General features: G+C 41.0%; 2 protein-coding genes across 2 annotated transcripts in view; one reads left to right on the top strand and one right to left on the bottom strand.

Moving 5' to 3' along the window:
• Positions 1-15496, bottom strand: part of LOC135467599 (nuclear pore membrane glycoprotein 210-like) — a 74486-nt gene extending 58990 nt beyond the window's left edge. The window contains exons 1-9 of the mRNA XM_064745372.1: positions 15364-15496; positions 10133-10269; positions 7865-7996; positions 6596-6698; positions 5495-5645; positions 3953-4082; positions 1443-1571; positions 917-985; positions 466-572 (exon numbers count right to left, since the gene is read on the bottom strand). Coding sequence (XP_064601442.1) covers positions 466-572; positions 917-985; positions 1443-1571; positions 3953-4082; positions 5495-5645; positions 6596-6698; positions 7865-7996; positions 10133-10163 — 852 coding nt within the window. The 5' untranslated portion in view covers positions 10164-10269; positions 15364-15496. The remainder of the gene's footprint in view (positions 1-465; positions 573-916; positions 986-1442; positions 1572-3952; positions 4083-5494; positions 5646-6595; positions 6699-7864; positions 7997-10132; positions 10270-15363) is intronic.
• Positions 15497-15792: 296 nt separating this feature from the next.
• Positions 15793-17443, top strand: part of LOC135467621 (adapter molecule Crk-like) — a 30287-nt gene continuing 28636 nt past the window's right edge. Inside the window, exon 1 of the mRNA XM_064745399.1 lies at positions 15793-16295. Coding sequence (XP_064601469.1) covers positions 16261-16295 — 35 coding nt within the window. The 5' untranslated portion in view covers positions 15793-16260. The remainder of the gene's footprint in view (positions 16296-17443) is intronic.

Genomic DNA, 17443 nt, shown 5'->3' with positions numbered 1-17443 from the left:
CAAATGCTCCTAAATGTGGGTTGGGTGTGATGTGGAGGGTTTGGGTTAGGGCAAACTTTACACATGTCATTCAGAAATGTTTTATGTGTCTGAGTGACATAATGGCATCAGAGATCTTCTACAGAAAATGTTTATGATGTAATACCTATGCATTCCACCAGAAGGAATTTAGATTACGTAATATGTACATACATGTATTAAAGTACAATTAATCTGACAACCCATATCTGTGTAAGTACAGGTATGTACCAGATCAGATTGTGTGTATAGAAACCCGACTATAAGACTATGTGTGCAAGTAATGAGACTATAAGACTGTGTGTGCAAGAAATGGGACTATCAGACTATGTGTGCAAGTAATAAGACTATAAGACTGTGTGTGCAAGTAATGGGACTATCAGACTATGTATGCAATTAATGGGACTATCAGACCATGTGTGCAAGTGACCAGACTATCAAGCTTACCTCTGAGGGATGGAGTTTGTGGCTGTCCTTATCATAGACTTCCATCAGAATGTCATACTCCCTGCCTGTCTCCAGCACCCACTTCCTCGTCGGTAAGACAACAAATGCTGAAAACACAAAGAGTAACACCTAAGTGGCAGGTGTCAGCTGGATATCACTCAACACTAACATGTACAACCCCTGCCACAGGCCATTATCACCTCATCCCATCATAACATCTCCACATACATGGAGGATCTACCGCATTGCTGTGTAACTCCATACTCCTGGAATTTTCACTCATATGCCAGCTCAAAAGGCTATTTATATAACCAACATAAACCAAAACGGATAAAGACAAAGTATGAACAGGAGTCCTGTAATATTTTGATTGCTGTGTTGACATTTTAACATTGTGAATATTTGTTATATATGACTATTGCTTGTCAATGATCACACTGACTGTTCTTACCCATGTAGCTGGGGTTGACCACATGTATAAGGGCCGAGGGCTGGGAGAAAGTCTCCTGAACTTTGATATCTGTGTAACATGGTTAAGGCAAATCACAATGCACTAACTACACTGACAAACTGACAGAAGATGTATCAAAGTAAATAGAGGGGTGGGAGTGAATCAAATTGTGACAACTCTGATATACTCTATGTAAATCATCTTCATCCACACATATCTATAACATGAACAATTATCCACATGAGTAGCTGACACAAAGATGTCTTGATTCCCTTAACCATAAATTTACGTCACCTATGGACTTAATGTCTTTTCTTTCAAAACAGTTCTTAGATTGAAAATTTTGTTTAAACAAATAACCAAAGATGTTTGACGTTTATAATGAGAGTGACAGTTTAGCATGTAATTAAATACATTATATTGTTTTAAATACACCCTCATTTCATTCAACATATACATACTTTGACATTTGACAGCTGTTCGCACATACTAAATTTGACAAAACCTGGCAAAGTTAAAAGGATACTTCTGTCCACAAGGACAATCTCTGTTGATCCAATCTCCAGTCCAGTGGCCGTTGAGGTCTCCACATTCAGACTACAGATCTTCCCATCCTGGACATCCAGATAGTACTGTGATGACGGCATCGTAATCCCTGATAACAACAACAGACAGTACAGTTACAAGCAGTCCTCAGACGATGACATCCCAATCCCTGATAACAACAACAAACAGTACGGTTACAAGCAGTCCTCAGACGATGACACCCCAATCCCTGATAACAACAAACAGTACAGTTACAAGCAGTCCTCAGACGATGACACCCCAATCCCTGAAAACAACAACAAACAGTACAGTTACAAGTAGTCCTCGGACGATGACACCCCAATCCCTGATAACAACAACAAACAGTACAGTTACAAGCAGTCCTCAGACGATGACATCCCAATCCCTGATAACAACAACAAACAGTACAGTTACAAGTAGTCCTCAGACGATGACACCCCAATCCCTGATAACAACAACAAACAGTACAGTTACAAGTAGTCCTCAGACAATGACACTCCAATCCCTGATAACAACAACAAACAGTACGGTTACAAGTAGTCCTCAGATGATGACACCCCAATCCCTGATAACAACAACAAACAGTACGGTTACAAGTAGTCCTCAGACGATGACATCCCAATCCCTGATAACAACAACAAACAGTACAGTTATAAGTAGTCCTCAGACGATGACACCCCAATCCCTGATAACAACAACAAACAGAACAGTTACAAGTAGTCCTCAGACGATGACACCCCAATCCCTGATAACAACAACACACAGTACGGTTACAAGTAGTCCTCAGACGATGACATCCCAATCCCTGATAACAACAACAAACAGAACAGTTACAAGTAGTCCTTAGACGATGACATCCCAATCCCTGATAACAACAACAACATACATGATGCCAACAGCTTCTGTTTGCCTGATGAACGGTGTGCAAACTAAACAATCCCATGCAGCTGTAAAAACCAGCAATTTAACTTACAAAGTCGAACACTGGGTCTTATTCAGGCATGAGTTCATCTTGTCAGAAAAAACCATGTTATAATAATTTACACAATGACCATGTCTGCGTTGTTGTTGTATAAGAAGCTTGCAGACCTGCCTTCTGAGTTTTCTGTATACCTGTACATGTGTACATAAAAGTACTTTACCTTACTCCTGAATCAGAATGCAAAGGTAAAAATTAGGCAAAAAGTCAGCATGTCCTTCTGACCATAAAAGTTGTCAGGCATTTATACAATGTAGGCCTACGGGACAAAAACGTCCTGAAGAATGCTTCATGCCATTACATGTGCACTGCCATAGTTACAGCGCCCAGAAAGGCTGGCATTGTTACAGCACCCAGAAAGACTGGCATTGTTACAGCGCCCAGAAAGGCTGGCATTGTTACAGCACCCAGAAAGACTGGCATTGTTACAGCACCCAGAAAGGCTGGCATTGTTACAGCGCCCAGAAAGGCTGGCATTGTTACAGCGCCCAGAAAGGCTCACAGTGATCATACAGGTTATAATTCTCTGTAAGTTTTCATCAATCTTATCATTTCACTTGATCGTGTGGATCTGAAAGAAGTGCAATCATAAGTATTTAACTCAACGTCAGGCTGTGTCAATGATGGTTTGGTGTCTTGTGCTTGTAAAGCGGAATTTATGTAGACCGGCCATTTTGCGGCAGCTCATCTCTATGTTGCCCATGCCAACGGTTACCTTATTCGTAAAACCACGTAACTCGCCCAGCATGCCGTGTACCGAAGTACTGGACCACAAAAGAGTCTTTTGAGTAATGGGCAAGCCACAAAAATCTGTTCAATACCATCAAACGGTACTGCCTCGTACCAGAAGTCTTGCACATTTATAAAAAAAATGTCATTCCCGATTTTGGATTTGCTCAACATGTTCATTACCTTACTTCTCAAATTTGGAACAGATATTACTAGTGATGAAAGTAGAATATTACATTTCTTTACCAGCCTTCTGGAAAAGTAAAGATATGAGTATGTTGTTCATAAGATGGTCTAACAACATGAGGAAAAAGAAACTCAATATTCCTGCTAGAATTACATACACACTGGTTAAAATGAGCAGACCAAGTGTCCAGAAATTTAGGAGAAATGGGGTATTTCAGTTCATTAAATGATGACCCTGCAGTCCATCCAAACTGCAAGCAATACCTTTACTACCTCTAATTTTTGTGAACTTCATGCAATTCCACTTCAACTAGACACATGTCCGTGTTCTAGTTATTTCTCATCAGGCAGGACATTTTTTTCCTGGTCATGTCTGACAGGTCAATGGTAATTTCGAACCCTGGGATGGCTTGTGTGTAGCCAGATATTCTATTTCATTATAAGATTTACATGTTTGTCTATTTATATATTTGATTCATGTTTTATGCAGTACTTACATGTACAGTTGAAGACAAAACAGCCATTTTCTTTGTGAAAATTTACACTTAAGAGAAGACAATCTTAACATCACCTACCAACAATAGTGTTTTTCTTCACCATGTCCACCTTGTATTTGACATCAGAGAAGCGGAGAACATAGGCATCTGGGGGGCTGATGAGAAGGTTAGCCCGGACTACCAGCCTCACGGATGACGTCTTCACGTGCTGGGGGGTAGACAAAAGAAACACAGGTAAGTAACTAAGGAGGGAAGGGCTGTTAAAGTCTTCTCTAGGGTGTAACAAGGCGTGAATGGTATGGTATTTATACAGATGGCATGGAAATACCACAAGGCCAACTACTGTTTTCCACAATGGCAGTTAGGTTTATGTGTGGGAGACTGGAGCACCTGGAATATACTACTACTCTTTACCAAGTAACTGACAAACCACCTGACTTAAGGCCACAACTGGTCCACAAACTGGACTTGCACAAGTGAACAAGGGTTTGATAGTCGCAGCAACACTCTGAGCTGGCCACTACGCTTTAATGCTGTACCCAGGTGTGTACACTGAGCTGGCTATCACCCCACTATGCTCTAATTCTGTAAGCAGATGTGTACACTGAGCTGGCGAAGAACCCCACTGTGCTTTAATTCTGTAATCAGGTGTGTACACTGAGCTGGCGAAGCACCCCACTAGGCTTTAATGCTGTAATCAGGTGTATACACTGAGCTGGCTAAGTACCCCACTACGCTTTAATGCTGTACCCAGGTGTGTACACTGAGCTGGCTAAGCACCCCAATACGCTTTAATGCTGTAATCAGGTGTGTACACTGAGCTGGCGAAGCACCCCACTAGGCTTTAATGCTGTAATCAGGTGTGTACACTGAGCTGGCTAAGTACCCCACTACGCTTTAATGCTGTACCCAGGTGTGTACACTGAGCTGGCTAAGCACCCCACGCTTTAATGCTGTAATCAGGTGTGTACACTGAGCTGGCGAAGCACCCCACTAAGCTTTAATGCTGCAATCAGGTGTGTACACTGAGCTGGCTAAGTACCTCAATATGCTTTAATGCTGTACCCAGGTGTGTACACTGAGCTGGCTAAGCACCCCACTATGCTTTAATGCTGTAATCAGGTGTGTACACTGAGCTGGCGAAGCACCCCACTAGGCTTTAATGCTGTAATCAGGTGTGTACACAGAGCTGGCTAAGCACCCCGCTAGGCTTTAATGCTGTAATCAGGTGTGTACACTGAGCTGGCGAAGCACCCCACTATGCTTTAATGCTGTAATCAGGTGTGTACACTGAGCTGGCGAAGCACCCCACTAGGCTTTACTGCTGTAATCAGGTGTGCACACAGAACTGGCTGAGCACCCCACTAGGCTTTAATGCTGTAATCAGGAGTGTACACTGAGCTGGCGAAAAACCCCACTAGGCTTTAATGCTGTAAGCAGGTGTGTACACAGAACTGGCTGAGCACCCCACTACTCTTTAATGCTGTAAACAGGTGTGTACACTGAGCTGGCGAAGCACCCCACTACGCTTTAACGCTGTAATCAGGTGTGTACACTGAGCTGGTGAAGCACCCCACTAGGCTTTAATGCTGTAACCAGGTGTGTACACTGACATGTTACCTTGTAGGCGGGGTCCTTGAATGAGGCACTAACCCAGGCTGTGCCCGTCCGTATTCCGTCCACAAGAATCCTGTCCCCCTGCAGGCCTCTCGCCTCTAACCCCTCTATATGGGCCGGAGTCTGGTAGTGAGACTCTCCAAAGGGGACAATCCTGCTCAACAGTCAGGTATTTATTCTGATCTGTGTATAACATTTTGATCAAGAATTTTGTCAGGTTTATGGGTGGAGGGAACAGGACTATTTGAAGTAAAACATCAACATTTACTAGGTACCTGACAATTCCTGACTTCAAACTGCAGCCAAACCATTGTCAATTATCATTTATCACTACAGACACAGGCTTCATAACTGCTGATTTATGTCTGCTTTATGTCTGCAAATAAATGTTTAGAACACTGAAAAAAGGATGTGTTTAAGATTTAATGTCACTGGTGAACACGGTGACCTTTGGCCTTTGATTACATCCACCGGACATTGCAAAGCATTACAAACACGTATAAACAGCTGAGGTATTCCTAGCCCTTTTAGAGATTAAACACATACATGTATATGCAGGTATCAGAAATAGTCAAATTAGACCTAAACTGTACACGTAATTAAAATATATTTATACCATAGACATATTACGAATTGTCCACATAGTTCACGATCCAGCAGGTGGAGGACTTCTACTGCCACTCTCCCTGTCCATTTCTACCTCAAGACTTGAGCAAACCACACACTAGTCTTTATAGCTTTATAAGGTAAATATCTTATGATTCACATAAAAATTTGTCTGAACGACACATTTATACCAGTTGTTTCAGATGATATCACACAACTGGATCTTAGTGAAAAGCCCTGTAACACAATGCTGTCCCAGAGTTCAGTTCTCAAACTTTCAGCACTATTTTTGTAACCAATTAACTGACACAAACGCTAAACAATTTTTCAGTTGTGAAATGGCTTCATTGACAAATTTCGGGTCAAGCATGAAGAACACTCCACTATGGCTGGTCTCACAAGGCACATTTAAACTTAATCTTTGTAAATAACACTAACGTCTCTGCCACCAAACTTGTGAAGCTGGTCATCTTTTCACACTGTACAGGTGCAGATTACCTAAGGACATTATGAGCATCCACAATCCCTCCCTCGTCAGCATCTGTGTCAGATAACAACGCCCACTCAAACACAATACCATTCAGGCTGTCAAACACATTTCCTGCAGGTAAACAACAACACACCTGTAAACAGAAGTTCCCATACACTGTCGTGTGTACATGTAAACTAATGTGTTCATTAGTATTATTTCAATGGTGTTTTACATGCAAGGTTCATACACCTTTGCCATTAGCAAATTAAAGGCCTTTTCAAGGTTGTTCAAAAGAAATTCTATTTTATGGTCATTTGAGGAAAGAGCACAGGGGAAATCCATGACAAAGAAAGTGTCCTAAACCAGGCCATGAACTAACTACTGCTACTTTCCATGCTGTCGAGGCTGCATACGAACCCTGACTGAACAGCAAGAATGCATAAATCTGATGTTATGGTTTTAATTTCTCATCTCTAATGCTGAAGCTGTGTGCCAGTTTATCAAATTTGGAGGACTTACCTATATGTTGTGAGCTCTGAACACTTTGATTTTTATCAAAAGTTTAAATTCATTTACTTTCTTCATAAAGATGGGTTACTTAAAGGCGGAGAAAAGGTAAAAAACATGAAAAAGTACGAAAAGTCAGTTGAAAATGTTGTTTTCAAAATTCAAAATGACATTTGAAAATAATTTTTGTGTGGTGGGTATTTAAAACCACCTCTTGGTGTATATTGTCAGTGAGTGAGTACTTAGGGTTTAACGTCATACATAATTTTTCAGTCATATGACGACGAAAGAGTCTTTAGAGTGCAGGCCGGATTTCCACTTCTTTTTTATTTTGTGCTGCTTCACTTACCAAAAGCAAGCAAGCAAGCCGAATCACCCGAGCCATTATACTGATAATGGTTGTCTTTTAAGGTCTTAGGTGCGACCCAACCCAGGACTGATCCTGGATCTACCATCTCTGAAGCGAGCACTCTACCAACTGAGCCGGTCCATATTATTGTCTTTGTGTAATAATGTTATAAATGAGGATGTAAAACATGTTTAATAAGTATATTTGCACTAGAAATTTGTTCTTTTCAGCTAACATATGTGTTCAACCAAGAGGTTGTCCCAAATAGCCACCACACAAAAATACAGGAATATAACTATTCATGCTTTTTCATCTGATTTTGGCATCATTTTTTTTCTTCTTTAAGATGTGCGTCCTATCCCTAATACAAAAGCCAAATATATTCACAAGAAAAGTGAAATATGACTGAAAGAGAGTATAGCATTGTCTGCTGCTTTACCTTTATCATCAAAGCCTAGGACAAAGAAATCCTCAGGTGTATCTTCCAGGAACAGTTCTCTGGTGGTGGTCTCTATCTGCAGTTCAGCAACGGCACCCACAATCACATAACACCTCAGCACTTCCCCCGTCACTGTAAAAAAAAAAAACGTCATACTAACAAATAGCACCTCCACACCTCCAGTCATTGTAAACAAAACTTTCACACCATCACATAGCACCTCAGCACTTCCCCTGTCACTGTAAAAAAAAATGTCATACTAACAAATAGCACCTCCACACCTCCAGTCATTGTAAACAAAACTTCACACCATCATACAGCACCTCAACACTTCCCCTGTCACTGTAAAAAAATAAAAAAAAAAACCTCATACTAAAAAATAGCACATCCACACCACCAGTCATTGTAAACAAAACTTTCACACCATCACACAGCACCTCAGTACTTCTCCAGCCACTGTGAAAGTCATACTATCAAATACATGTAGCACATCTGCACCTCCAGTCACTGTAAACAAACCTGCCACACCACCATGTAGCACCTCAGAACTCATGTCACTGTAAAGACAATGTCACACTACCATATAGCCCCTCAGCACCTCCCCATCACAGTAAACAAAATGTCACACTACCATACAGCCACTCAGACCCTCCCCCATCACAGTAAACAAAATGTCACACTACCATACAGCCACTCAGACCCTCCCCAATCACAATAAAGAAAATGTCACAATACCATACAGCCACTCAGACCCTCCCCATCACAGTAAACAAAATGTCACACTACCATGCAGCCACTCAGCACCTCCCCCATCACAGTAAACAAAACATCACATTACCATACAGCCACTCAGACCCTCCCCCATCACAGTAAACAAAATGTCACACTACCATACAGCCACTCAGACCCTTCCCCATCACAGTAAACAAAATGTCACACTACCATACAGCCATTCAGATCCTCCCCCATCACAGCAAACAAAATGTCACACTACCATACAGCCACTCAGACCCTCCCCAATTACAGTAAACAAAATGTCAAACTACCATACAGCCACTCAGACCCTCCCCCACCACAGTAAACAAAATGTCGCACTACCATACAGCCACTCAGACCCTCCCCCATCACAGTTAACAAAATGTCACACTACCATACAGCCACTCAGACCCTCCCCAATCAGAGTAAAGAAAATGTCACAATACCATACAGCCACTCAGACCCTCCCCCATCACAGTAAACAAAATGTCACACTACCATACAGCCACTCAGACCCTCCTCAATCACAGTAAACAAAATGGCACACTACCATACAGCCACTCAGCACCTCCCCCATCACAGTAAACAAAACATCACATTACCATACAGCCACTCAGACCCTCCCCCATCACAGTAAACAAAATGTCACACTACCATACAGCCACTCAGACCCTCCCCCATCACAGTAAACAAAATGTCACACTACCATACAGCCATTCAGATCCTCCCCCATCACAGCAAACAAAATGTCACACTACCATACAGCCACTCAGACCCTCCCCAATCACAGTAAACAAAATGTCAAACTACCATACAGCCACTCAGACCCTCCCCCACCACAGTAAACAAAATGTCGCACTACCATACAGCCACTCAGACCCTCCCCCATCACAGTTAACAAAATGTCACACTACCATACAGCCACTCAGACCCTCCCCAATCAGAGTAAAGAAAATGTCACAATACCATACAGCCACTCAGACCCTCCCCCATCACAGTAAACAAAATGTCACACTACCATACAGCCACTCAGACCCTCCCCAATCACAGTAAACAAAATGGCACACTACCATACAGCCACTCAGCATCTCCCCCATCACAGTAAACAAAACGTCACACTACAATACAGCCACTCAGGCTCTCCCCCATCACAGAAAACAAAATGTCACATCCATACAGCCATTCAGACCCTCCCCCATCACAGTAAGCAGTTGCACAGTATCACAGCATCTCAGCAACTCCCTTGTCACTGTAAACTAGTAATTTCTTTTTTAATTAATTAATTTATTTATTTGATTGGTGTTTTATGCTGTACTCAAGAATATTTCACTTATACGGCAGCGGCCGGCATTATGGTGGGAGGAAACCCATGACCATCCGCAGGTTGCTGCCAGACCTTCCCACGTACAACTTGAGAGGATGCCAGTATGAGATTGAGATGAACTCACAATGACCTCATTGGTGAGAGTCTCCTGGATCATTATGTTGCACTAGCACGCTCACCACACTGACCTTTATTTTCTGCTGAGACTATAGCTGTCATCCGATGGGAGGACTTGGAGATGGCAGACACAGAGGCATGAGGAGAGCATTCCCCATCTGTACTGTTCACTACTGACACGGTTACAACTTCTGGCCGAGATGTTTTCCTGTCAAAATATCAGCAACAACATAAAACACTACCAAATTGTAAAAGAGGAAAAAAAACCCTACATGTACATGAATTTACAATGTAGTATGAAGTGGCCACAGTAGAACTTACAATGCAGTATAAAGTGGCCACAGTAGAACTTATAATGTAGTATGAAGTGGCCACAGTAGAACTTACAATGCAGTACTGAGTGGCTACAGTAGAACTTATAATGCGGTATGAAGTGGTTGAGGTAGAACTTACAATGCAGTATGAAGTGGTTGAGGTAGAACTTAAAATGCAGTATGAAGTGGCCACAGTAGAACTTATAATGCAGTACTAAGTGGCTACAGTAGAACTTATAATGCAGTATGAAGTGGCCACAGTAGAACTTACAATGCAGTATGAAGTGGCCACAGTAGAACTTACAATGCAGTATGAAGTGGTTGAGGTAGAACTTATAATGCAGTATGAAGTGGCCACAGTAGAACTTACAATGCAGTATGAAGTGGCCATAGTAGAACTTTCAATGCAGTATGAAGTGGCCACAGTAGAACTTACAATGCAGTATGAAGTGGTTGAGGTAGAACTTATAATGCAGTATGAAGTGGCTGAGGTAGAACTTACAATGCAGTATGAAGTGGTTGAGGTAGAACTTATAATGTAGTATGAAGTGGCCACAGTAGAACTTTCAATGCAGTATGAAGTGGCCACAGTAGAACTTACAATGCAGTATGAAGTGGTTGAGGTAGAACTTATAATGCAGTATGAAGTGGCCACAGTAGAACTTACAATGCAGTATGAAGTGGCCATAGTAGAACTTTCAATGCAGTATGAAGTGGCCACAGTAGAACTTACAATGCAGTATGAAGTGGTTGAGGTAGAACTTATAATGCAGTATGAAGTGGCTGAGGTAGAACTTACAATGCAGTATGAAGTGGTTGAGGTAGAACTTATAATGTAGTATGAAGTGGCCACAGTAGAACTTACAATGCAGTATGAAGTGGCCACAGTATAACTTACAATGCAGTATGAAGTGGCCACAGTAGAACTTACAATGCAGTATGAAGTGGCCACAGTAGAACTTACAATGCAGTATGAAGTGGCCACAGTAGAACTTATAATGTAGTATGAAGTGGCCACTGTAGAACTTATAATGTAGTATGAAGTGGCCACAGTAGAACTTACAATGCAGTATGAAGTGGCCACAGTAGAACTTATAATGTAGTATGAAGTGGCCACAGTAGAACTTATAATGTAGTATGAAGTGGCCACAGTAGAACTTATAATGTAGTATGAAGTGGCCACAGTAGAACTTACAATGCAGTATGAAGTGGCCACAGTAGAACTTATAATTTAGTATGAAGTGGCCACAGTAGAACTTACAATGCAGTATGAAGTGGCCACAGTAGAACTTACAATGCAGTATGAAGTGGTTGAGGTAGAACTTATAATGCAGTATGAAGTGGCCACAGTAGAACTTATACTGTAGTATGAAGTGGCCACAGTAGAACTTACAATACAGTATGAAGTGGCCACAGTAGAACTTAAAATGTAGTATGAAGTAGCCACAGTAGAACTTACAATGCAGTATGAAGTGGCCACAGTAGAACTTAAAATGTAGTATGAAGTAGCCACAGTAGAACTTATAATGCGGGATGAAGTGTTTGAGGCAGAACTTATAATGCGGGATGAAGTGACTAAGGTAGAACTTACAATGCAGTATGAAGTGGTTGAGGTAGAACTTAAAATGCAGTATGAAGTGGCCACAGTAGAACTTATAATGCAGTACTAAGTGGCTACAGTAGAACTTATAATGTGGTATGAAGTGGTTGAGGTAGAACTTACAATGCAGTATGAAGTGGTTGAGGTAGAACTTAAAATGCAGTATGAAGTGGCCACAGTAGAACTTATAATGCAGTACTAAGTGGCTACAGTAGAACTTATAATGCAGTATGAAGTGGCCACAGTAGAACTTACAATGCAGTATGAAGTGGCCACAGTAGAACTTACAATGCAGTATGAAGTGGTTGAGGTAGAACTTATAATGCAGTATGAAGTGGCCACAGTAGAACTTACAATGCAGTATGAAGTGGCCATAGTAGAACTTTCAATGCAGTATGAAGTGGCCACAGTAGAACTTACAATGCAGTATGAAGTGGTTGAGGAAGAACTTATAATGCAGTATGAAGTGGCTGAGGTAGAACTTACAATGCAGTATGAAGTGGTTGAGGTAGAACTTATAATGTAGTATGAAGTGGCCACAGTAGAACTTTCAATGCAGTATGAAGTGGCCACAGTAGAACTTACAATGCAGTATGAAGTGGTTGAGGTAGAACTTATAATGCAGTATGAAGTGGCCACAGTAGAACTTACAATGCAGTATGAAGTGGCCATAGTAGAACTTTCAATGCAGTATGAAGTGGCCACAGTAGAACTTACAATGCAGTATGAAGTGGTTGAGGTAGAACTTATAATGCAGTATGAAGTGGCTGAGGTAGAACTTACAATGCAGTATGAAGTGGTTGAGGTAGAACTTATAATGTAGTATGAAGTGGCCACAGTAGAACTTACAATGCAGTATGAAGTGGCCACAGTAGAACTTACAATGCAGTATGAAGTGGCCACAGTAGAACTTACAATGCAGTATGAAGTGGCCACAGTAGAACTTACAATGCAGTATGAAGTGGCCACAGTAGAACTTACAATGCAGTATGAAGTGGCCACAGTAGAACTTACAATGCAGTATGAAGTGGCCACAGTAGAACTTATAATGTAGTATGAAGTGGCCACAGTAGAACTTATAATGTAGTATGAAGTGGCCACAGTAGAACTTACAATGCAGTATGAAGTGGCCACAGTAGAACTTATAATGTAGTATGAAGTGGCCACAGTAGAACTTATAATGTAGTATGAAGTGGCCACAGTAGAACTTATAATGTAGTATGAAGTGGCCACAGTAGAACTTACAATGCAGTATGAAGTGGCCACAGTAGAACTTATAATGTAGTATGAAGTGGCCACAGTAGAACTTACAATGCAGTATGAAGTGGCCACAGTAGAACTTACAATGCAGTATGAAGTGGTTGAGGTAGAACTTATAATGCAGTATGAAGTGGCCACAGTAGAACTTATACTGTAGTATGAAGTGGCCACAGTAGAACTTACAATACAGTATGAAGTGGCCACAGTAGAACTTAAAATGTAGTATGAAGTAGCCACAGTAGAACTTACAATGCAGTATGAAGTGGCCACAGTAGAACTTAAAATGTAGTATGAAGTAGCCACAGTAGAACTTATAATGCGGGATGAAGTGTTTGAGGCAGAACTTATAATGCAGGATGAAGTGACTAAGGTAGAACTTACAATGCAGTATGAAGTGGTTGAGGTAGAACTTACAATGTAGTATGAAGTAGCCACAGTAGAACTTATAATGCAGTATGAAGTGTTTGAGGCAGAACTTATAATGCAGTATGAAGTGACTAAGGTAGAACTTACAATGCAGTATGAAGTGGTTGAGGTAGAACTTACAATGTAGTATGAAGTAGCCACAGTAGAACTTATAATGCAGTATGAAGTGTTTGAGGCAGAACTTATAATGCAGTATGAAGTGACTAAGGTAGAACTTACAATGCAGTATGAAGTGGCCATAGTAGAACTTAAAATGTAGTATGAAGTAGCCACAGTAGAACTTATAATGCGGGATGAAGTGTTTGAGGCAGAACTTATAATGCGGGATGAAGTGACTAAGGTAGAACTTACAATGCAGTATGAAGCTCGCGGAAACCCCTGAGCCACGATATGTAACACTTGCCCAGTACAAATTATCGATTTGTATGTCTCTAACCACGGCAATAAATCAACTACAACAACTTCGCAATGTGGTGATAATAAGGAAATAGAAAGCAAGAATAACTGACTATCGATTAAGTAGACTAACGTAGCACAAATGTTGTGTGTTGTGACTGTGCATATTTAGTGTGAAAATAAAAGCATCCATTAAGTGACACTTCGTGACTGACCAGTCACCGAAGGGTTATCCAATTAAACCTGAATGAGCTCATGTAATTTGTAAATGCAAAATTAGGAATTGTTTTGTTTCAAGCAAGACCTACATTTGTAACACCCAATGATTCGTTTCTGAAGAAATGAGCCGTTTAATAATTATTAAAGTGGTTGTTATGGCGGTAGTAAGCATGTCCTTTTCATTTTGTCAGGACCAGTAAACCTACGGTCGGACCAGTAGAACTCTGAGAATACTGGTTCTGCTGGACAGTTAGACTTTCTGCTTAAATTCTAGCCCTGTGATTGGTAAAATCTGATAGCATTGATTTTCTCAATGTTCATGATTTTATTACATTAAACTGTGAAGTGTCATGTGTTCATTCTGCCTTCTGCCAGTGTGTGGTAAGGATGCTTACTGCCCATTTTTACATGTAATCCAACCCAAAACGGCATAAAAAAGAACTGACGTCACTCTACCACCTTACAGCAACCTCACGTTTAAAATTAACCCACAAAGGCCTAAGTGGAGTTTGTGGAGATAAAGAGCTCCTGGCTTTCAAGCACTCAGAACTTTCTGACGAACTTGCAGCAGATATTCTGATAAGCCTGACAGCATGCTGCAGTTCTAGTCAAAAGTCGCTCCATATAAAATCATTAAAATGTATCACTAAATGAGTTTTAGTGTGTACGATGTGTGATGTCCAATTAGATGGACTCAAGAGTGCCATTTTAAAATTCTGACAATCATCATAACATTCCATTGCCACCTCTCCAAAAATCAGCGCAGACTTCAAATGCCCATCTCCCTGTCACTCATGGTAATCTAACTTGCCTTCTCTGTTCACTTCTATGTAATTTTCCGGTTGAGTTTCTGATACCATACCCTTAATTCCCCTTAGCTTTGAAGCTAGAAGTAGGACTGAGAAAGGGGTGGATGACGAACAAATGACAACAGCCTCAGCTTTACATCACCCCACACAACAGTTTCCCAGCTATGGCCACTGATGTGTAGCCTACCCTTTCCCAATCATTATCAGGCTAATCCGGTCAGTCGTTCCATTCGTTAGGCCGTAGATCACGTGTTAATGCTGTTGTTGTTGTAGCTTACCAGACATAGCATGTACCCGGGCCAATTGTTTCGGTAACTTCCAGACTGTAGTTTGCTACAACGGTGCTGGAATATGGTAGAAGAACCTTGGGTACATTTAATCTTGCTGATTCAACCTCAGGGAACAACACGGACAGAGATACTAAGCCAAAAACATAGTAAATTGAGCGACACCGGCATGTAACCGAAGTTGCCGCCATTTTTGTTTCATGTGCCATATCCTGCAAACGAAAGGTCATTGCTTTGTTATGAATTTATAATTTATTGCAAAAATACAAAAAAGAAGTTTTGATGTCGTTTTACAGTATTTTGGTGTGGCACAGTATATGTCTTTGTAAAAACAAAATACTTTAAATTTTTCGTCTGCACGTAAATACTCTCCAACCTAGTCATTTGCCGCCATATTGTAAGTGGTGGGGGAGTTGGTTTCTGGTTACTTCCTGAACGTTGTCAAAGTTAATGGTGCATTGGCGGCTGTTATTTTATACCCACGAGTTCCCTAGGAGCGGCTTGTTCTAGGAAACAATCTATGCCATGGCTGTTGCACTGCAAATGGCCAGCATGACATAACAATTCCAAATGCCGTTTGCTGTTGTCTGTTTTGTCATCGACTTGTGATTTTTGTTGTGTCGCCAGGCCTGGCTGAAATGACAGTCATGAAGCTAAACGTCCACTCCAGGTGTTCGTCTGCTTTGAAAGTCTTAAGACAGTGAGTTGTGACGCAGAGGAGTTACAGATTTTGTAAGTCCAATGGGTGTGGTTTGCAGTTTCTGAGACAAGGGAGATAAGTTGCAGACAAAACATTCTCGCAGTGATTCGTTATAAGAGACAAGCTGCTCATCCGAAGTGGTGTGGAGATTTTACATTCCCTAAAGAGATATTGTCCGTCCCCCCAAAATGGCTTCAGATTTTGATCCGGATGATAAGTTCAGGTGAGATTCTGTGAATGATAATTTGATAAGGCTTTAACCAATCTACATGTACGTGACAGACTTCTCCAGGTGCAGGATAGCATTGCATATGGGTTTTGTTGTATTCTTGGGAAGATGCTGTACATTTTTTATGGTTATTGTGTACAGATTTCACAAACACATGTGAGTTAGTTCTGTATAGCATCTTGTCTGATAGAAACAGTCCTGCAAGGCTTTGTGAATGTATGTTTAAGAATTCTTTTGATTTGGTTTAAGGAACAATTCCATATTCTGGGTATGGAATAGAGCACTTTGAACTTGATGCAACTAGTTATTGTTGGATATTTTAGTAGAAAACTGTTTGACTGAGGGTGAAATATACTGGTAGTGAAACCCTTCCTGCCTGTCATCGCAAGTTGACAGGGGTATAAGGTTTGACAGCTTTACAACCACCTGTTCGAAACTAGGTCAAACATAGAGCTGAAGACCAGCACAAGCATGTGTACACTATGCTGCTGTTGACCTGTACTAGTGCTGAACGGATATACAGGACACATCGTTATGTTGCACATTGCAACTCACAAAGTTTTGTGAAAGTGGCCTGAGGTTTTTCTCTTTTAGCAGACTGAGAGATTGTTTTATGCCAGACTGTGTATTATTCTATTTTGAGGATCTACTATGAGATTTATTATAAAGCATATACAACAGTCTATGAAGGACGATAAAGTTATTCCAAAGTGATTGAGGGTCCTGCAGTAAATTTTATTACACGCTTTTAGAAAATGTGCCATTCAAGCTTTCTCCTTTTAACATAACCTGTCACAATTTAATTTGGAAACAATAGAAACAAAAATTCAGTTTAATCTGTACTAAGCTGAATTAGCATTTCAAGAGTCTCACAAGGGCCTGCAGCTTCAGTCTTTATGAAACGGGGACTCTCTCAAACCAGTGTAACGAAAAGAAGTGATTTTAAGGTAGCTCCTAACAGCACCTTTGAGCCAACAGACTAGTTAGTTGCGAGTCTCCAGAAAATCCAGTTGGGCATATTCTCAGGTAATTGTACAAAGGTGACAGACATAGGTGAACAATATTCTCCCACTGCTTTCAACTGTGTCTTTGTTCATGTCTCCCAAACCCCTTCACCACCCATCAAGTGTTTTTCTTGTATT

The sequence above is a fragment of the Liolophura sinensis genome, chromosome 6 (genome assembly GCF_032854445.1).
Source record: "Liolophura sinensis isolate JHLJ2023 chromosome 6, CUHK_Ljap_v2, whole genome shotgun sequence".
Lineage (NCBI taxonomy): Eukaryota > Metazoa > Mollusca > Polyplacophora > Chitonida > Chitonidae > Liolophura > Liolophura sinensis.
This window is presented reverse-complemented; position numbering and strand designations above follow the sequence as displayed.